Source organism: Talpa occidentalis, unplaced genomic scaffold (genome assembly GCF_014898055.3).
Source record: "Talpa occidentalis isolate TD23 unplaced genomic scaffold, MPIMG_talOcc4v2.1 talOcc4.9, whole genome shotgun sequence".
NCBI lineage: Eukaryota > Metazoa > Chordata > Mammalia > Eulipotyphla > Talpidae > Talpa > Talpa occidentalis.
This window is the reverse complement of record NW_023605305.1, coordinates 27,883,220-27,904,444: the sequence shown is the minus strand read 5'-3', so window position 1 is coordinate 27,904,444 and position 21,225 is coordinate 27,883,220. Positions and strand designations below refer to the sequence as shown.

General features: G+C 38.2%; 1 protein-coding gene and 1 non-coding gene across 4 annotated transcripts in view; one reads left to right on the top strand and one right to left on the bottom strand.

The window, feature by feature from the left end:
• The window catches only part of EIF2B3 (eukaryotic translation initiation factor 2B subunit gamma), a 79,532-nt gene that overhangs the window by 25,317 nt on the left and 32,990 nt on the right, over positions 1 to 21,225 (top strand). For all 3 annotated transcript variants that reach the window (XM_054690953.1, XM_054690951.1, XM_054690952.1), the window contains one exon: positions 2,833 to 2,944. In XM_054690953.1, coding sequence (XP_054546928.1) covers positions 2,833 to 2,944 — 112 coding nt within the window. The remainder of the gene's footprint in view (positions 1 to 2,832; positions 2,945 to 21,225) is intronic.
• On the bottom strand, positions 1,050 to 1,156 carry LOC119237300 (U6 spliceosomal RNA). Its single transcript, XR_005123249.1, has one exon. It is a non-coding gene; the product is annotated as a U6 spliceosomal RNA (small nuclear RNA).

Genomic DNA, 21,225 nt, shown 5'->3' with positions numbered 1-21,225 from the left:
AGTTTCTATCTGTCTATTGGCCACAGGCTGCCCTCATTTCTTTATCATGTGGACCTCTCCAACACATCATCTTGCTTCATGAAAGCTAGCAAGGGAGGGAATCTCCTAGTAAGAGAGAACTCAAGGACTTAAGTAACCTAATCATGAAAATAACATATCGTCACTTTTTGCCACATTCTGTTGGTTAGAAGCAAATTGGTAGGCCAGACCATATTCAAGGGGAGATAGACAGAAAGGTGTGAATACCAGGATTCACACCTTTGTTAATAAGTATAAATAACATTATACTTATTTCACTTAGTATAATGTTCACCCATGTTGTAGCATATTGCAGAATATCCTTCCTTTTTAAAGCTAAATAAAATTCAAATTATGTAGATATTATATTTTGTTTATCCATTCATTCATTGATGAACATGTGGATTGCTTCCACATTTTAGCTGTTATGACCAATGCTAACTGTGAATATCGGTGTACAAATATCTCTTCAGGCACCCTGTTTTTAATTCTTTTGGATATATACCCAGAAGGGAAATTTCTGGATCATGTGATAATTCTATTTTAAATTTTTCGAGGAACTGACATACTGATTTTTATAACAACTATACTGTTTTACATCTTAGATCTTACCTCCTTCCCAGAGGAGATGTAATAAATTTGTAATCCTTTAAGTCTGCTATTTATTTGCTAATATTTATTTAGGATTCTTGTATTTATATAATGTGAGTATGCCTATAATTTTCCTTTCTTGTGATATCACTGTCTGGTTTGGGCATCAGGATCATGTTGGCCTCATAAAGTTGGAATTCCAAATTCTAAATATAATGCCTGTCATAGGGGAGATGTACACATTTATCTTTTAGTTAAATGAAAGAATGAATAAATAAATGATATAGAGGAGACAGAAGGATCAGTTAGAGAGGTAATAAAACTAGAAAAAAATATGAATAGTTGAATATCCAGAATTTTTTTCTTAAATTTTTTTTCCTTTTTATTTATTGAGGTAATATTGGTTTACAACACTGCATGTTTTAAGAAGATAGGTTCACAAAAATACAGAATGCTTAATGAGTTTGTGAGTCATTCTTGCTCAGAGGTCATGCTTATCTTCTCTGTTTCATTCCAATTTTAGTGTATGTGATGCTGAAGTGAGTATTGTCCAAAATTTTTTAAATGGAAGTTCATAGTTTTAACTGCTCTCTTACCTTATTTGTGTAGCCTTTCTTCTTAGGATGACATTCTAAGGTTACCTCTGCTCCTCCAATAGTGGAATTCATTTTGGTAAGGCAGAAAGAAACCATTCCAGGTTTCTATAATTTGTCATATTCTGAGGTCGCAGTTACCATGGCAGCTGCAAAGAAGCAAATACAGGAGGGGGCCAGAGAGGGAGAAGAATGCAAGTGAAATGCAACACAGCTGAAAAATGGACTTGTTAGAAATTATTGCTCCCAGGACATTCAGTGATTCAAGGTTTTTGTGGGCCTAAGGAATTGGATAGGGCAAGCAGTCTAAACTATATCCAAAAATAACATCTTTGTGTTTCTTTTTAAAATCTTGGCTCATAATCAGAACTTTGCAGACTTTGTTATAGTCTTGAGTTTCCATATAATGGATGAATTGATATATGTGAATGCTGCTGCGTGGAATTTGAAATTCTCTACAAAATGTAGCTTCAGTTGAAATCCTCTATAAAACTTACCCACAATTTGGCGTTTTTTATCTTTCCTTCCTAGAGTTCACTAATCTTGGTTATTGAAAGTGTGTTTTATGACACACTGCTTATGATAAGATGACCAGTGACCTCTGAAGGCATGAATGCTTTTAAGCACCTGAACTACACTTGGGTAATACATTTGGTTCTAGATAAATAGGGATTTGCAGGCTATAACAAACACATTCAGTTAGTTAGTAGCCATTGCCATCAATAGGAGGCAGACAAATTCATCTTTAAGAGATATCACTTTTCCTAGAGCTCAACTTTGAGTATTTTCTTTTTAATGACATTAAATCATGGCTTTATTTGATTATTGTGAGGATCAAATGATGTATTTTGTTTAATGTATTTTGTTTAATTTTTAAACTTAAAACATGTTATTTAATGTTTTAGTTAATACCACAGTTATAGAATTATAATAGTTATTAAACAGTTATTAAATATTAATTCATTTAGTCCTCATAGCAAGCCTGTAAGGTAAGCACTATTTTTAATTTTTATTTACTTATTTTTGACAAATAAAAATGATGTCATGGTATATAGTATGATTTTAATATATGTATATGTTATAAAATTACTATAGTCTAACATATCCATCATCTCCTTTTTATTATTTAGATAATTTAACTATTCTGTAAGATTACAGAATAGTACAAAGAACTTATATTTCATGTACCCAGATTCCCCTAATGTTAACATTTGCTCTTTCTTTTATTATAATAGTTATTCAATATAATATATGTACAAAATATTATATATAATTATTATTTTCTGAGCTATTTGAGATTGAATTGCAGGCATGATTCTCTTTGCCTTTAAACACATTAGTGTGTACCTCCCCCCCAAGAAAAATGACAGTCTCTTAAAACAGGAAATTACATTGGCACAATATTTTAATCTATAACGTTATTAAATTCAGTAGTTAACCTAATAATATCCTTTAAAACCATATGAAAAAACTTTGCCCATGTTTTCAACAGTGTGGTAAGTATGTGCTATATAACATTCAGGCCTGCATTTGGTTCCAAAAGCAATGTGAACAGGTGCCCTGCCCCTGACTTAGTGATGCAAGCGGGGAAAATGGCTTTGTTTGATTTTCCTTCTTTTGTATGATTCAGTGGAGCAGCGTGACTTCATTGGAGTGGACAGCACAGGAAAGAGGCTGCTCTTCATGGCTAATGAAGCAGATTTGGATGAAGAGCTGGTCATTAAGGGATCCATCCTGCAGAAGTAAGCCCTAGGGTTTTTCTTTTTGGCAGGTCTCCTTGTTTTAAAACAAAATAAAACCACCCAGTGGATGGGAAAGAGGGAATGAAAAGTAGATTATACTGTGTGAAATTAACAAAAGTATGTGAATGTTTTCCCATGAGATAGGATGGAGGCTTTTCTTTACTGCACAAGCTTAGCTTTTCCCTGTGTCTTTTCTTACCAAGGTAGAGCCAAAGCCTACCAAGGTAGAGCCAAAGCCTACATAGTAGGGCATTCAACTGGGGGGAGAACAGGGAACAGGACTGACAGTGTTATAGAATCTCCTTTTTTAAAAAATTGTGGTAAGTACACAATGTAAAATTAATCATCTTAACTCTTTAAGTATACAGTTTAGTATTGCTAAGTATATTCACAAATTTCTGTGAAACAGGTATCCAAAACTTTTATCTTGCGAATCTAATACCCATTAAATTAAAACTCTCCTTTACTGTCTCTAGCCCTTGATAATCATCATTCAACTCTGTGTTTCTATGAATTTGACTACTTTAGATACCTCATATAAGTGTAACCATACAATATTTTTCTTTTTGTCACTGGTTTATTTCACTTAGTATAATATCCTCAAGGTTCATCAGTGTAGCATGACAGAATCTCCTTCCTTTTTAAGACTGTATAATAGTCCATTGCGTTTACATACGAGCCGTGTTTTCTTTATCCTTTCATCTGCTGATATACATTTGGATTGTTTCTACCTGTTGACTATTGTGAATAATGATGCAGTGAATGTGAGTGTGCAAATAATCCCTTTTAGAGCTGTCTTTTGAATACTTATTGGTATATGCCAGAAGTCGGATTGCTGGATATGACAGTTGTGTGTATAATTTTTTGAGGAACCTCCATAGTGTTTTCCATAGCATTTGCACCATTTTTACAATCCCAAAGCAGTGCTCAGAGTTCTAATTTCTCTACATTCTCACTAACACTTGTTATTTTCTCTTTTTCTTGATAGTATCCATCCTACTGGATATTAGATCATATTTTATCCTTACACATAAGCAACCCAGTTACATTTTCTTTTTCTTTTTTTTAAGATTTATTTATTTATACAAGAACTGCAGTACAGGTCAGAGGTACGGGAGGGTGAGAGAATTCACCAGAGACAGAGCAGGGAGCAGAACAGGCAGACGGACTGAAGACACTGTTGAGGGGAGCAGCAGGCGAGACAGGTGAGGTCTGCCACACCATGTGGGTTTCTCCCTGGCCTGCTGGGAATCGAATCCGCACTGCAGAGCTTCACAGCGCAGTGCTCAACCCACTGCACCACCGGGAGGCCCCAGTTACATTTTCTTTAATATAATTTTTATCTTTTTGTTACTGGCCTATTTCACTTAGTATAATGTCCTCAAGGTTTGATGTAGCATGATGAGCTATATATTGAGTACTTGCCCAGCATGGATTTTTTTTTTTTCAGAAGTCACATACTCAGAATTTTACTACCTGATGCCAGTACACATAAAGGGCCTCCCTGCTGGCTCAAGGGGTTAAGACACAACCTATGAAGTTGTTCACAGCCGATCCCGGTTCAGGGAGTTACCATGGCACAGCAGACCTCTCCTGCCTCGCCCACTGCTCCCCTCAGCTGTATATTTCAGTCAATCTGCCTGTTCTGTTCCCCACTCTGTCTCTGGTGAATCCTTTCATCCCCCCCACACACCTCTGGCTGTACCCCAGTACTTGTATGCATAATTAAATAAATCTTAAAAAAAAAAATACACATAGGAACGCTAAATGTTTCAAACCCAGATGAAATGAATGTGAGAGGAATAAATTGGGAAAGAAAAATGTCTTTTTGTTATTGCTGTCTATCTCAACAGAGATAGAAGACATATTTCAAAACTTATTTTAATGAAAATTCAAGTTAAACTCTGGCTTCAATTGGTTCCAGTTAACCCTATGGATAAGAGTTCTGTTTTAGAGCCTTGGTTGTCTCATCTGTAGAATGAGTTTAATAATAGGGCTGTGAGGAATAAATGTGTGTAAAACATTTAGCATACCCATGAATATAAAATAATTAGCACAATGCTTGCTACATAGCACACAACAGAAAAGGAGATATTATTTATAAACAACTATTGAAAAATACATGATTAATAGCCCTTCCAAATTAAAATTTTCAAAATTCATCAGTATATTACAGAACTCCTATTACTAGTTTCTAATTAAATGTGAAAAAGAATTAAAAACAATAGAAATTTCAGCAGCAGAAAATAAAAGTAGGGTAATTAAATATAATGTAGCTCAAAAATTGTAGCCAAGATAGAAACAAGATTCTGGTAAGAAACAGAAAGGAATAAAGATAGGCTCAACTCTATTATCACCTCTCCAGAAGCCATATTGACATGTTAATGAAATCCTGTAAATTCTCACTAATAGCACTAAATCTGGAAAGAAACAAATTAAGTATACATCTGTACATTTATAGTCTTCTGACTGAGGAGCAATAGCAACAACTGCTTGAGAGTAAATGATGAAGTAGGGGAAATGAATAATGATTCTAACTCTTTAATAGCAACAAAAGATCTGTTGACTTCAAATTAAAAAGCCATCAGGGGGCCTCCCTGGTGGTGCAAGGGGTTAAGTCTCAGCATCATGAAGCTATTGGCAGCCACTGCAGCACAAGTTCAATCCCTGGCCAGGGAGCTGGCCCACATGGCAAAGCAGACCTCTCCTGTCTTGACCGCTGCTCCCCTATTAAAATTTCAACAGTTCCTTCATTTCTACTTTATTTCCATTTTTCTTCTGTTAAATATAAATAAATTGGAATATGGTTTTTTATTTCAAAATAGAATCAATAAATCCTGTTTTTCTAACTATAGCAGTCTATTTGTGTATGGACATAGGTCTTTATAGTGGCTGTTATTCTTGAGTGATGAGATTCAGGATGAATTTTTAAATTCTTATGTGACTAATTTTCTAAAGTCCTTGTTCTAGAAAATATCAATTTTTTTTATAAAACGTGATTTCTTTTTTAAAAAACTAAAAGCATTTATACTGAGATGGTAGGAATTCTGAAAAATGGAAGTATAAGTGATTTTTTTCTTTGTATTTTTCTGTATTTTAAAGTTTTCACCAAATTTAAAAGGTTTTTAAAATAGCAAAATTCCATATGTACTGTATGCTTGGAGATGAAGAAGCCTAAGGACCTAGTGGACCAAGATTCAGGGCAGTAGTAGTTCTAAGGACATGCTCTAGTAGATGAAGACATTTCTGTATTTGACTTTGCTCTTGCTTTGGGAAAGTGGCCTCTCTTTGTGTGGTAGCAATGGCATTAATGGGCTGCTGGAGGGAATCCCAGCTGGGGAGCATCTTTGTTCTTGCATGAAGCCAGGTTGCTTAGAATACTTTCTGCAGTAGAAATGACAAAGTTTTGTTGGATTCAAACTTAATTAAACTCTGAGCCTATTCTATTTAATATTTGTGGTAGTTTTAAAGAGAAATTTATAAATTCTTTGATGCATCTCTCCTCAAGAGATGGAGCTTAATTCCCCTTCTCTTGAGTGTAATACCACTTTCAACATTTGGTTATAAGAAGACTGTGGCTTCTGTCTTTGGTGCCCTCTTAGGCTCTCTCTCTCTTTTGAATCATTGACTCTAAGTTAGTCAGCTGCTATGTTATGCCAAAGATTTAGGAAAAGGGAAGATAGCTGCCATGTCATGAAGATGTTCAGGCAGAGTATGGAGAAGCCCATGTGGTGGAATTGAAGCCTGCTGCCAACCATGTGAGTGAGTTTGAAACAGATGTTCTGTCAACAGCCACGTTGAAAGCAGATCTCTTTCAGTTCCCTGAGATGACTACAGTCCTAGCCAACATTTTGATGAAAATCTGAGTCAGAACCACCAATCTAACACTCCCTAATTCCAGAAACTGAGATAATAAATGTTAAGTCTATGAGTTTCAGGTAATTTGTTACACAACTGTAACTGACTAATAATATTCTAAATCTCTAGACTTTGAGTTAAGAGTTTCTTAAGAAACAGTGAAGTTAAAAGACATCTTTAAAAAAAGAAAGGTGTGGGCCTCCCCGGTGGCACAGCGGTTGAGCGCTGGGTTGCGAAGCTGCCTGCAGCCTCTGCGGCGCCGGTTCGATCCCGGCTGCTCCCCGGCCACCGGAGGAGGGTCCCATATGGCGCGCAGACCTCTCCTGCCGCCCGCTGCTCCCCTCAGCAGTGTACTTAAGTCCTTCTGTCTGCTCTGCTCCCTGCTCTGGCTCTGGTGAATTCTCTCACCCTCCCGCGCCTCTGACTGTACCCAGTGCATGTATAAATAAACAAACAAACAAATAAATAAAATAAATAAAACATGCCTCTATAAAAAAAAAAAAAAAAAGAAAGGTGTGTTGGGCCTCTCCCGTGGAGCAGTGGGTTGAGTGCAGCACTGTGAAGCTGTCCACAGCCTCTGCAGCGTGGGTTCGATTCCCTGCCAGCCAGAGATTCCCACATGGCACGGCAGACCTCTACTGTTGCACCCACTGCTCCCCTCAGCAGTGCTTTCGGTCTATCTGCCTGTTCTGTTCCCTACTCTGTCTCTGGTGAATCCTCTCACTCTCCTGCACCTCTGGCCTATACCCCCCAGCTATTGTATAAATAAAAAATAAATCTTTAAAAAAAAAAAAGTGTGCTTGTTTAGCATTGTTCCTTTCCTTTTAGTCTCAGTTTGCTCCCACGTAACCTGGAAGTAGGGAAAATCATGTGGCTATATGTATGATGCACCCTTCTCAATTGAATTCCTTTGTTGAAATCATGGACAAGCACCAGTTCAATTCAAAACTTTAATAAGACAATGGAAGCCATCCTGTGGTCTTCCTATAAACTTCAAAGGCTTTTGTTGCTTAAACATTGACAGTATATAATCCCATAGTTGTTTGTTTTCTTGTGTCCCTAGAGGTTTGAGTAGGGGTAAGTTTTTGAGAAAAGGAATTACCTCTTCACCCACTGGTGGTGTAGCATCATATGATAGACTGATACACTGTCTAAGATCCCTTCAAGGGAGGACTTACGCTCAGCTCTAGGGAGTGTAGTTAGCAGACATGGTTTTCCCTGTGGTTTGTCACTGTCTATTAAAGCAAATTTTCTCAACCTTGGAAGCATTCTTCTTTCCAGTATAGAATTAAGCTACCTATATGATTAAATTGTTTTCTTTCTCTGAAAGCAAACCTGATGCATCAGTCTCTGCATGTATAAAAGCTTTGAGGAATGTTATCTAATATGTGTGCCTCTTATGTCTCCTGACTGGGCATGTATATCCCCAAAAATTGTATATCCATTAAACCTAAGTCTTTCCAACCTCGCATTACCTAAGTGTTGGTTTCTTGTCTGCCCTCCTCATAAGGCCAGTAGTTCTCAAACCTTGGGAGCATTTTAAAAATTGCTGATACCTGAGACCCACCCTTAGAGATTTTTATCTAATTGGTCTGGCATTGAGCAGACATATTTAAAACATGCACCAAGGTTGAAAACCGTTGTGCTAGACACTCATGTTTAGCTTACCAGAGTTTGTGACCTAACAGTGCTACTCTATCAATATTTGATAAATGCATAGTCATTCGATCTATTCAAGTCTAAAGGTATTTCTAGTTCCCCAGGAGTGAATAAAATAGTAATGAAAGTGCATCCAGCACCTTAAATGGCTGCTTAGAGTTCTGATTCTCCAGGGGCTGCAGACTATGCCTAGACGGCATAAGGAGAGGTCTCCAGCTAGTGTAAGTAATAAGAGTCCAACACCAAAGACGTGTGTGCAGCACCAAATAAACCCTATAGTACTCAAATGGCAGCCTATTAGGTATGTGGTGTTACGGCCAAGCCTAAAGATAAGGCTGATGTTTGAATACTCAGGACTGGATGATTCTGGAGAATTTTTTTTTTTTTTAAGATTTATTTATTTATTTATTTATTTATTTATTTATTTATTTATTTATTTATTTATTTATTTATTTATTTATACAAGCACTGGGTACAGTCAGAAGCGCGGGAGGGTGAGAGGATTCACCAGAGCCAGAGCGGGAAGCAGAGCAGGCAGAAGGACCGAAGTACACTGCTGAGGGGAGCAGCGGGCGGCAGGAGAGGTCTGCGCGCCATGTGGGACCCTCCTCCGGTGGCCGGGGAGCAGCTGGGGATCGAACCGGCGTTGCAGAGGCTGCGGGCAGCTTCATAACCCAGCGCTCAACCGCTGCGCCACCGGGGAGGCCCTGATTCTGGAGAATTAAATAACTTATTAGTTAAAAATTATTTAGCTAACTATTTGTTTCCCTCTTACAAGGACCCTTATAATTACATTGGGTCAATCAGGATAATACAGGATAATCAACCTCTCTCAAGTTCTTTAATATAATCATTTCTGCAAAATCCCTTTTGCCATATAGTGCACCATATTCACAGGTTCCAGGGAATAGGCTATAGACATGTTTGAGGGGCCATTAATCCTGACCACTATAGTTCTCTTAATTTTTTTTTTTTTTTTTTATAGAGGCATGTTTTATTTATTTATTTATTTGTTTGTTTGTTTGTTTATACATGCACTGGGTACAGTCAGAAGCGCAGGAGGGTGAGAGAATTCACCAGAGCCAGAGCAGGGAGCAGAGCAGGCAGAAGGACCGAAGGACACTGCTGAGGGGAGCAGCGGGCGGCAGGAGAGGTCTGCGTGCCATGCGGGACCCTCCTCCGGTGGCTGGGGAGCAGCCGGGGATTGAACCGGCGCCGCAGAGGCTGCAGGCAGCTTCGCAACCCAGCGCTCAACCACTGCGCCACCGGGGAGGCCCAGTTCTCTTAATTTTTTAACATGGTTTTAAGAGCTGCATAATAATCTGTCATATGAATATATACCATCATTCACTTAATTGTGTCCAGTATCAGTGGGCATTTAGATTATTTCTAATTGCTGGGTGCTTGATTTTTTTTACTTGGATTTTACCAAGGCATAATTTATATGTAGTGAAGTTTACTCTTTGTCATATAGTTCTGTATATTTGAGAAAAGTAAATACAAATACTTCATATATCTGTGGTTCCTGGGTTGATAGCCTCTCATGCTAGCTCACAATCAACCTTTAGATATTTGCTAAGGATTTTAACTAAATTCTTCACTTGTATAGCAGCCCTCTCTTCCTCCCATGTTGTTCATGGGTGAGCTTCTTTTGAGACCTAATCTCTCTTCAGAGGCTCTTGTCTTTCTTTAAATTTCTGGTTACTTCTTTGCCCTGTGATAAGTTCAAGATGTTATGATTTGTAGATTATCCAGTTTTTCTTGTTTGGGGTGAGAGCACCTCTCCAGTTTTATAAATCCTAGGTGGAAGACAGAAGTCCTAGAATTTGATTTTCCTTTTGAAAATTTAATAGCTTCAATGAAGTATAAGTTACACAACATACAATTCATCTATTTGAAGGGTACAATTCAGTGGTTTTTACTATAGTCAGAGTTGTGCACCTATTACCATAGTAAGTTTTTGGAGCATTTTACTACCCCCAAAAGAAACCCAGTACTCATTAAAAATTACTCCTTACTGGGCCTCCCCGGTGGCGCAGCGGTTGAGCGCTGGGTTGTGAAGCTGCCCACAGCCTCTGTGGCGCCGGTTCAATCCCCGGCTGCTCCCCGACCACCGGAGGAGGGTCCCACATGGCACGCAGACCTCTCCTGCCGCCCGCTGCTGCCCTCAGCAGTGTACTTCGGTCCTTCTGCCTGCTCTGCTCCCCGCTCTGGCTCTGGTGAATTCTCTCACCCTCCCGCGCTTCTGACTGTACCCAGTGCATGTATAAAACAAAACAAACAAACAAATAAATAAATAAAACATGCCTCTCTCTCTATTAAAAAAAATAATAATAAAAAAAAATAAAAATTACTCCTTACTTCTTCCCAATCCCCTCTCCTCCCACTGCAGGCAAACACTAATCTTTCTGTCTATATATATTTGCCTATACTAGATATTTCATATAAATGTAATCATACAATGTATGGTCTTTTGTGAATGGTTTCTTTGATGTAGCATGTTGGGAGATTTATCTGTGTTTTAACTTATATCAGTACTTTATTCCTTCTTACTATTGAATAATAGTAACAATAATTACTATTGTATACATACATATTTATCTCTCACATTTGAGTTATGCATTATTCATCAGTTAATGTTGGCACTTGATTTATTTTAATTTAAATTATTTATTTAAATTATTTATATATATATATTTTTTTTTATACAAGCACTGGGTACAGTCAGAAGTGCGGGAGGGTGAGAGAATTCACCAGAGCCAGAGTGGGGAGCAGAGCAGGCAGAAGGATCAAAGTACACTGCTGAGGGGAGCAGCGGGCGGCAGGAGAGGTCTGCGCGCCATGTGGGACCCTCCTCCGTTGGGCGGGGAGCAGCCGGGAATCGAGCTGGCACTGCAGAGGCTGTGGGCAGCTTCGCAACCCAGCGCTCAACCGCTGTGCCACCGGGGAGGCCCTAAATTATTTTTATGTATTTTTATTTAAGTAACAGCGTTTTACACACTGTATACGTTTTAGGAGCTCAGCTTCACACTACTTCAACTATATGGTACAACACTACTCCCATCACCAAAGTTGTACTGATCATCTGCCACCATCCAATGGAACTTGATTTTTATTTATTTTTTTTATTTTTTAGAAATTTATTTTGACACAATTTGGAGCATACTACTTTAAGCATATTGTTGTGGATATCATTCCCTATTATACTTTAAGGTTTATCTTGCTAACCTGAGCAACTGCTTATGCCATAAAATAAGCAATCCATTAACTTGTAGTTTGTTTCTAGTTTTGCTTTGTTTTGTTTTGATATTAAATACTGCTGAACGAACATGCTTTGTATATCTGTGCTGATTTATGAATCTAGGATGAATTTCTTTTTTTTTTTTTTGAATAATAAATTTTATTTTTATATTCCCCCATACAATTGCAAATGCCCCATTCTGACCCCAATCCCTCCCCTCCCGGCCCCCACCCCCCAAAAAGTGTCTCTGGTTCATAGTTTTTGTTGATTTTGATTTTCACTTTCTTATAGTTATTCATTTTCCTGGTCCCTTATTTAAGTTTTCTAGATTCCTGCTATGAGTGAGACCATCCGGTATTTTTCTTTTTCTTTTTGGCTTATTTCACTGAGCATGATCCCTTCCAGCGCCATCCATGTTGCTGCAAATTGCATGTGTTTATCTTTTTTGAATGCTGAGTAATATTCCATGGTATATATGTACCACATCTTGATCCAGTCATCTATTTTTGGGCATTTGGGCTGTTTCCAAAGCTTAGCTATTGTAAATAGTGCTGCTATAAACATAGGGGTGCAGGTGTTCTTTGGAATTGATGTTTCTGTGTCCTTTGGGTAAATACCTAGGAGTGGAATTGCTGGATCATATGGAAGCTCTATGTTTAGTAGGTCCAGAAATCTCCACACAGCTCTCCATAGTGGTTGGACCAGTTTGCACTCCCACCAGCAGTGTAAAAGAGTTCCTTCTTCTCCACAACCTCGCCAACATTTGTTGTTGCTAGTTTTTTTAATATGTGCCATTCTCACTGGTGTAAGATGGTATCTCATGGTAGTTTTGATTTGCATTTCCCTGATGACAAGTGATGTTGAACATTTTTTCATATGCCTGTTGGCCATTTGCATTTCCTCTTCAGAGAAGTTTCTTTTTAGCTCTTCTGCCCATTTTTTGACTGGGTTATTTTCTTTGTTGTTGCTGAGTCTCATCAGCTCTTTGCAGATTTTTGTGATCAGTCCTTTATCATTAGTATTGGGTGCAAAAATGTTCTCCCAGTTGGTGGGGTTTCTCTTTGTTTTTGTTATTGTCTCTTTTGCTGTGCAGAAGCTCTTTAATTTGATGTAGTCCCAGCTGTTTATCTTTGCCTTCACTATCACTGCTTTGGGTGATGTGTCTGTAAAGATGTCTTTGATATGCAAATCACGTAGTGTTTCGCCTATATTTCCTTCTATGTATTTTATGGTTTCAGGTCTTATGTCTAGTTCTTTAATCCATTTTGAGTTGATTTTTGTGTATGGTGTGAGGTAGTGGTCAAGCTTCATTCTTTTGCATGTAGCAACCCAGTTTTCCCAGCACCATTTATTGAACAAACTTTCTTTGCTCCAATGCATAGTCTTTGCTCCTTTGTCAAAGATTAGTTGACCATAAATCTGTGGGTTTATTTCTGGATTTTCTATTCGATTCCATTGGTCTGTATGTCTGTTCTTGTTCCAATACCATGCAGTTTTGAGGATTATGGCTTTGTAGTATAGTTTGAAGTCTGGGAGTGTGATGCCTCCATTTCCTTCTTTTTTTTTCAGTAGAGCTTTGGCTATTCAGGGTTTTTGGTGATTCCATATGAATTTCATCAATAATTGTTCTATTTCTTTGAAGAATGACATTGAAATTTTGATTGGAATAGCATTGAATCGGTATATTGCTTTTGGTAGGATGGCCATTTTAATAATGTTTATTCTTCCAATCCATGAGCAGGGGATGTCTTTCCATTTCTTTGTGTCTTCTATTTCTTTTAACAGTGTTTTATAGTTTTCTTTGTATAGGTCCTTTACCTCTTTTGTTAGATTTATTCCCAAATATTTGATTTTTTTTGTTTTGATAATAAAAGGGATGGTTTTTTTGATTTCTTCTTCTTCAGATTTATTGTTTGTGTATAGGAAGGCTACTGACTTTTGCGTGTTGATTTTGTATCCTGCCACTTTACTGAATTGATTGATGGGTTGAATTAGTTTTTCTGTGGAGTTTTTGGGGTTCTCTATGTATATTATCATATCATCTGCAAATAGTGATAGTTTGACTTCTTCTTTTCCTATTTGAATTCCTTGTATGTCTTTCTCTTGTCTTATTGCTCTGGCTAGGACTTCCAGTATTATATTGAAAAGCAGTGGTGAGAGTGGACATCCTTGTCTTGTTCCAGATCTTAATGGAATTGCTTTCAGCTTTTCACCATTGAGGATGATACTGGCTGTTGGCTTGTCATAGATGGCCTTTATGATGTTGAGGTATGTTCCTTGTATCCCAAGAATTTCAAGGGCTTTTATCATGAATGGGTGTTGCACTTTGTCGAAAGCTTTCTCAGCATCTATTGATATTATCATATGGTTTTTATATTTCTTTTTGTTGATGTGTTGGATAACGTTGATTGATTTTCGGATGTTAAACCATCCTTGTGTCCCTGGAATGAATCCTACTTGGTCGTGGTGAATTATCTTACGGATACATTGTTGGATTCTGATAGCTAAAATTTTATTGAGGATTTTTGCATCAGTGTTCATTAGGGAGATTGGCCTGTAGTTTTCCTTTTTTGTGTTGTCCTTATTTGGTTTTGGTATTAGTGTAATGTTGGCTTCATAGAACGTGTTTGGTATTGTCCTTTCCTTCTCAATTTTTTGGAAGAGTTTGTGAAGGATAGGCACTAATTCGTCTCTAAATGTTTGGTAGAATTCATTTGTAAATCCATCAGGTCCTGGGCTTTTGTTTTTGGAAAGGTTTTTGATTACCATTTCAATTTCGCTGTTTGTAATTGGTCTGTTTAGGTGTTCTATTTCTTCTTTATCTAGCTTTGGGTGATTGTAGAGTTGTAGGAATTTGTCCATCTCCTCTAGATTGTTGAACTTGTTTCCATATAACTGTTCATAGTAGTTACTGATTATTCTTTTGATTTCTGCTGTGTCCGTTGTGATTTCTCCTCTTTCATTTATGATCCTGTTTATGTGCTTTCTCCCTTTTTTCCTTTGTGAGCCTGGCTAGGGGTTTGTCTATTTTATTGATTTTTTCAAAGAACCAGCTCTTGGTTTCATTGATCTTTTGGATTGTTTTTTTAGTTTCAATTTCATTTATTTCTGCTTTGGTTTTTATTATTTCTTTTCTTCTACTGGTTTTGGGGTTTTTTTGTTGTTCTTTTTCTAGATCTCTGAGCTTCGAGATTAGGTTGTTTCTTTGAGTTCTTTCTTATTTTTTGATGTGAGCTTCTATTGCTATATATTTTCCTCTTATTACTGCTTTTGCTACATCCCATACATTTAGGATATTGGTGTCCTCCTTGTCATTCAATTCAAAGAATTTTTTAATTTCTTCTTTGATCTCCTTGTTAGTCCAGTGGTCTTCCAGTAGTGTGGTTTTTAATCTCCATGAGGTAGGATAGGAACTTGATTTTTAAATTATCTTTTTCCATCACTGAATCATTAAGGATTTTGTTATCTAGAATTTTGAAGGTGCATAAAGCATATTTATTTCCTTAGAAAATTTCCATGCACATGAGAGAGACACAAGCAACACTACAGAAAAGTGGATATCCCTTATTTTCTTGTTATATTTAATTGGGGTGAAAAAACTACATAAATATTTCAGGCTGTTAGGCTTTTTTGTAATAATTACAGTTCTCACAGTGAGAAAGTTTGTTACCAAATTTGCATAGATGGTTGACTTGGAAAGTGATAATAACAGTGTAGTCACAATGTCTTTAAATGTTGTTGCTTGAGTTTGAGGCCTTAAGCAAACTCTTAAGTCCTCAAGAAAAGTGTTAATAAATTCAAATCATTTTCCTGATAAAGTCTATAAAAGATACTGATTCTTGATATCTCTGGTGTCAGAGGACTATAGAGTTAACTGCCATTTTATAGCAAAAGAACATTCCCCACATTCTTGTGGTTGCAGTCTGAGTGTTGTCAAAACAAAGTTCTTTCGCAACCATGAAGTCAAGCCTCAGGGATACAAGAGTTGTCTTTTCTCACTTAGGTGATCATGACTATCAGAAAGAACCTGCTTCTCCTAGGATATCAGGTCCTAAGTGTCAATCAACAGGCAAGTGGATAAAGAAATTGTGGAATATATACTCAGTGGAATACTACACAGCTGTTTTTAAAAATGAAAGTATCTTTTGGGACAAAATGCATGGTTCTCAAGGTGATTATGTTAAGTGAAACAAGCTAGAAAGTGAAAGGAATATATCAGATAGTTTCACATCTAGAATATAAATAACAAAAAAATATACACAAGCAAAATATGGGAGGAACAAATCTTGGACTTAGTGAAAAAATATACTGATTACTAGAGGGAACAGGAAAAAGAAGGGGTTGGGGACTGGAGGTAGATGAGGTATTGGAATGGGTGGCTTGGTGGAAGGTGAGTGGAACATGTGCAAATATGGAGGAGTAAAGATTTAATCTCAAATTTTTTTTAAAGATTTATTTATGCATACAATAACTGGGGTACAGGCCAGAGGTTCAGGGGGGTGAGAGTGGGGAGCAGAACAGGTGGATTGACCTAAATAAACTGCTGAGGGAAGTATTAGGCGAGGCAGGAGAGGTCTGCTGTGCTATGTGGGTTAGCTCCTAGCCCGGGATCGAACGCATGCTGCAGTGACTGTAGATAGCTTCATAGTGCTGACACTTAACCCCATGCACCACCAGGGAGGCCCTCAAATATTTTTAAAAATATTAAAATCTCTATATGCAGATGATCCAAGAATTAAAAAAAAAAAAAGATTTTGAGTACCAGAGTGTTATTAAAGACTTTTTGAAGAGTGAAATGGTGATTCAAATTCAGGATACTGGAAAGATAATCTAACAGCAGTATACAGTATAGATTTAAGATATAAGGTATAAAAATATTAGTGTTGCATTGCTAAACATATAAGACTCCAAAAGGTAAAGGGATTGTGTCCTTTGGAATGTAGAAAGAAAAACTAATTGATTATCTATTTTTTTTTTTTAGAGGCATGTTTTATTTATTTATTTGTTTGTTTGTTTGTTTGCTTATACATGCACTGGGTACAGTCAGAAGCGTGGGAGGGTGAGAGAATTCACCAGAGCCAGAGTGGGGAGCAGAGCAGGCAGAAGGACCGAAGCACACTGCTGAGGGGAGCAGCGGGTGGCAGGAGAGGTCTGCGCGCCATGTGGGACCCTCCTCCGGTGGCCGGGGAGCAGCCGGGGATCGAACCGGCGCCGCACAGACTGCGGGCAGCTTCGCAACCCAGCGCTCAACCGCTGCGCCACCGGGGAGGCCCCTGATTATCTATTTTTAATGTAAAACAAGTGACCTGGGTCAACTGTGCATCCATCAAGTACCAATATTTACTCTTTGCTCCATATTAGAGTTGGCCGCCTGCGAGGGTCCCACATGATGCGACAGACCCCTCCTGCCGTGCCCGCTGCTCCCCTCAGCAGTGTATTTCCTCACTCTGCCTGTTCTGTTCCCTGCTCTGACTCTGGTGAATTCTCTCACCCTCCTGCGCTTCTGAATGTACCCAGTGCTTGTATAAATAAATAAATCTTAATGTTTAATATATTTCTTTTTTTTTTTAAGTTCTTAGAAAGCCAGAGTCATACATTTTATAGTTATTACTGGAAGGCGGAGACTGTCTCTTGCTTTCTCTCTAACCTCCGTGGAAACTAGCTAATTGCTCCATATAGTAAGCTGTTAGTGAAGGCCTTTAGTCCCAGTAGTTCCTGCCAGAGTGAGCAAGGTTTGGGCCTGATGGGAACAAAGAAGATGGACATAGCTAGAGGTAGGTGAGAATGAAGAGTTGATAGAGTTGTACTTTTTCCTTGTAGCTGCTAAGCTCAGGCTTTGAGGAAGCACTGGGGCCCTTAAGATCAGATCTTCTAGCAGTTTCCTAAGATTAGGTTGCTTTTTTGGTTGTTGGAAGATATTTTTCCCTCCAAATTGCAATTTGTAATTTACACCCCAGTGATTCGGGATCTTTGGTGGATAATTGTAATAGGGCTGCTGACTGGATAAATTAGTAATAAAAAAGTTCTTCCTCCCATTCCTGTTGCCCTCTGAAGGACCATGCTTCTCCTGGCTGGCCCCAGAGAGATGGCCGATAAAAGCCAATTAGATTCAGATTTTTCAAGCATTTTTTTTTTTTAAGATTTATTTATTTTTATACAAGAACTGGGGTACAGGCCAGAGGCACAGGAGGGTGAGAGGATTCACCAGAGACAGAGCAGGGAGCAGAACAGGCAGACGGGACAAAATACACTACTGAGGGGAGAAGCAGGCATGACAGGAGAGGTCTGCCGCACCATGTGGGTTTCTCCCTGGCTGGCGGGAATTGAACCTGCACTGCAGAGGCTGCAGACAGCTTCACAGCACTACACTCACCTGCTGTGCCTCTGGGGAGGGCTCTTTTTTTTTTTTTTTTTTTTAAGATTTATCTATGCATACAAGAACTGGGGTACAGGCCAGAGGTGTGCAGAGGTGAGAGGATTCACCAGAGACAGAGTGGGGAACAGAACAAGCAGATCGACTGAAATACACTGCTGATGGGAGCAGTGGGCGAGTCAGGACGTCTGCTGCGCCATGTGGGTAGTTCCCTGACCTGGGATTGAACTCGTACTGCAGTAGCTGCAAATAGCTTCATAGGTTGCCTCTTTTTTTTTTTTGGTATAAGATTTATTTATTTATTTATACAAGCACTGGGAGGGTGAGAGAATTCACCAGAGCCAGAAACAGAACAGGCAGACTTGACCAAGTACACTGCTGAGGGGAGCAGCGGGCGGCAGAGGGGGTCTGTATGCCATGTGGTACCCTCGCCCGGTGGGCGGGGATCGAACTAGCGCTGCAGAGGTTGCGGGCAGCTTTGCAACCTAGTGCTCAACCACTGCGCCACGGGGGAGGCCCCATAGGTTCCTCTTAACCCCTTGTGTCATCAGGGAGGCCCTGGAAACCTCTTATTTCTTACTTTTGTACTGGTTATAGAGGAAAAGGACAATGATGATGGAATGTACAAATTTTTTGTTTTCTCCATTTCTCAGAAGAGAATTACTGTTTTCTTGATTGCAAAGAATATTTTCTATTCATTGAAACTCAGGCATATTTGGACAATGAGGTATTACAAGATGCTTGTTGGAATAAGAGTCAGCTAGGCCTGTGGTCACATCCAAGGGCAGTCTCCCCACATGCTATTTAATCATTAGGGAGTACTGGTAACTTTACTGCAATAAGATCAGATTCTCACTACCTCCATGAATTTAGAGAATGCACACCACCTTTCCTACATGTTGAATTGATGTGGTAATTACTTGAAGAGACACTATATATATAGTAGTAAAGAATTTTGCAGGAAGAAAGAACATGGTATTGAAAATTCAAGTTCAGACGATCTAGAATCTAGTCTTGAGACATATCCTCTATATAACCTTCGACAAATCACTTTGCTTCTCTAAGTCTCAGTTTCCCCCAGCTGAAATTGGCTTAGTTGTTCTTTAAAGACCAGTTCTAAAATCCCTGTTTTATTTCTGAAGGACATATGGTTTTAATAATTCATAAGTAAAAGTTATTTGTGCCAAATATTTAATAAGAAATTCATGTAACTTTCCCCCAATGTTATGTTGTTTTCTTTTGAATACTAGTCAAGGTTTTTTACTGGAAGGGTAATGAAAATATTTTTAAAAGTTCTAAAGGACATCTCTTAAATATGTTCACATGTTCATTTGGAAAGTTTAGACATTTATATCTCAAAAGGCAAGAATTTAAATAAAACCTCAAAGATTATGGTCAGATCTATATTTCTGGGGCTACAAATGATGAGAAATGGGCTTACATTCTTGATTATCTTTTTCCCAATGGTATGCACAACCTTGAAATGCTATTTATCTAAATTAGTATCCCCACTGTTACCAACAAGCCATAATTCCTGAAATACTTCACTAATTTGCAGTTGAGGGTAGGGTGAGGAAGCAGTACAGAGGAATTTGTGGAAGTTGGGATCAAAACCTTCCTGAGGTATCTTAACCAGTATAGGTACTGAAACTTTACTGTATTTTTAACTCTTACTTTTATAAAGTGATGTAGTTAGGTTATTTCTAAAAGAACTCCCATATCAGTATCCTTAAGTCTTTGCTTTTGCACTGGCTACAGACTTCAGAGAAAAATCTTCCATTCTCCATTCCATGTGGATGAAAGTCATGCTGCCAACTCCTGATCACTTCAGGACTCTGTAGCACAACTCAGTTGTCATGGCTTGATTAGGATTCAGCTCTCTTGGACAGACTAAATCTGTTACCACCATCCTTCTGTTTTCTAGCTTCCAAAATTGTGTTACTGTCATCTCCTGATCTTTTTCCTTAAGGGATTATGCCGCTGGAAAAAAAAAAAAGAAAGAAACCAAAAAACCGTTATTACTTAATGAGCTTTCAGAAAGCATAGAGTTTAATAAGCCTGTGTTTAATCTGCTATCTTTACCTAGAATTCTGTTTCCTTCATTTCAAGCTCATTGTTTCAGTCCCTTACCACCTCTTCCTTCTTTCCATCCCTTCCTCTCATTTCCTTCTTTATCTAATCTAGACCCTATGGTACTACAGGCATTTCCCTCCATATCCTCACTCACTGTACTTTTGCTGCATCTGCCTCATAACCCTTAACTTTGGATTACTATAACATTTACGTTGTCTATGCCTACATCTGTCCTATTAAAGTCATCTGGAGAAATATTATACAGTGTTGGAAATTGGCACCACTATAAATTCAAGGTCCCATATTTAGTTGGGCCCTGAGAACCCTTCTGCATTCTTACATCTGTACAGAATCATCTTTCTACTTCTCTTAGTAGTTCTTCTAAATCATCACCACTTTCTTGTCTTAGAAAATTACTCTACCTCCTCCTTCCGTGGAAAATCCTAACACACTGATTTCCCCAACAAACTCACCCTACCCACAACTTTATCATTACTTAGACCCACCTTCAGTTTCTTTTCTCTAGCCTTAAAGGGAGAAGTTTCCATCCTCCAATTTAGGGCCAGTCCCTTCACTTATGTCTTTTTCTACCGCACCATCATCCCTTAAAGGTATTATCCATTATACCCTTTTTACCCTTTCTCCCCTCCTCCTTAACCTCAGAAAACTCACTTGTTAATAAGTATTTTGCTTTGTTGAATCTGCTATTTTGTCTTTGTCATTCTGACTTACTTTACTACACATAATTCCTTTGAACTCTTTCCATTTTGCTGTTGCTAATGGCAACATTTCATCTTTACTTTGGCCAACAGTATTCCATTGTTCTGATATACCACATCTTCCTCCTCCAGTCCTCTATCAGTGGGTGCTTAGGTTGTTTCCACTTTCTAGCTATTGTAAAATGTGCTGCAGTAAACATTGTAGCAAATGTAATTTTTTTTAGTTGGTTTCATGTTCTTTGGATATATGCCCAAGAGTAGTATTGCTGGGTCATATGGTATTTCCATTTTTAGTTTTTTAAAGTAAATCCAGATTACTTTCTAAAATGGCTGCACCAGTATATATTCCAACCCTCAG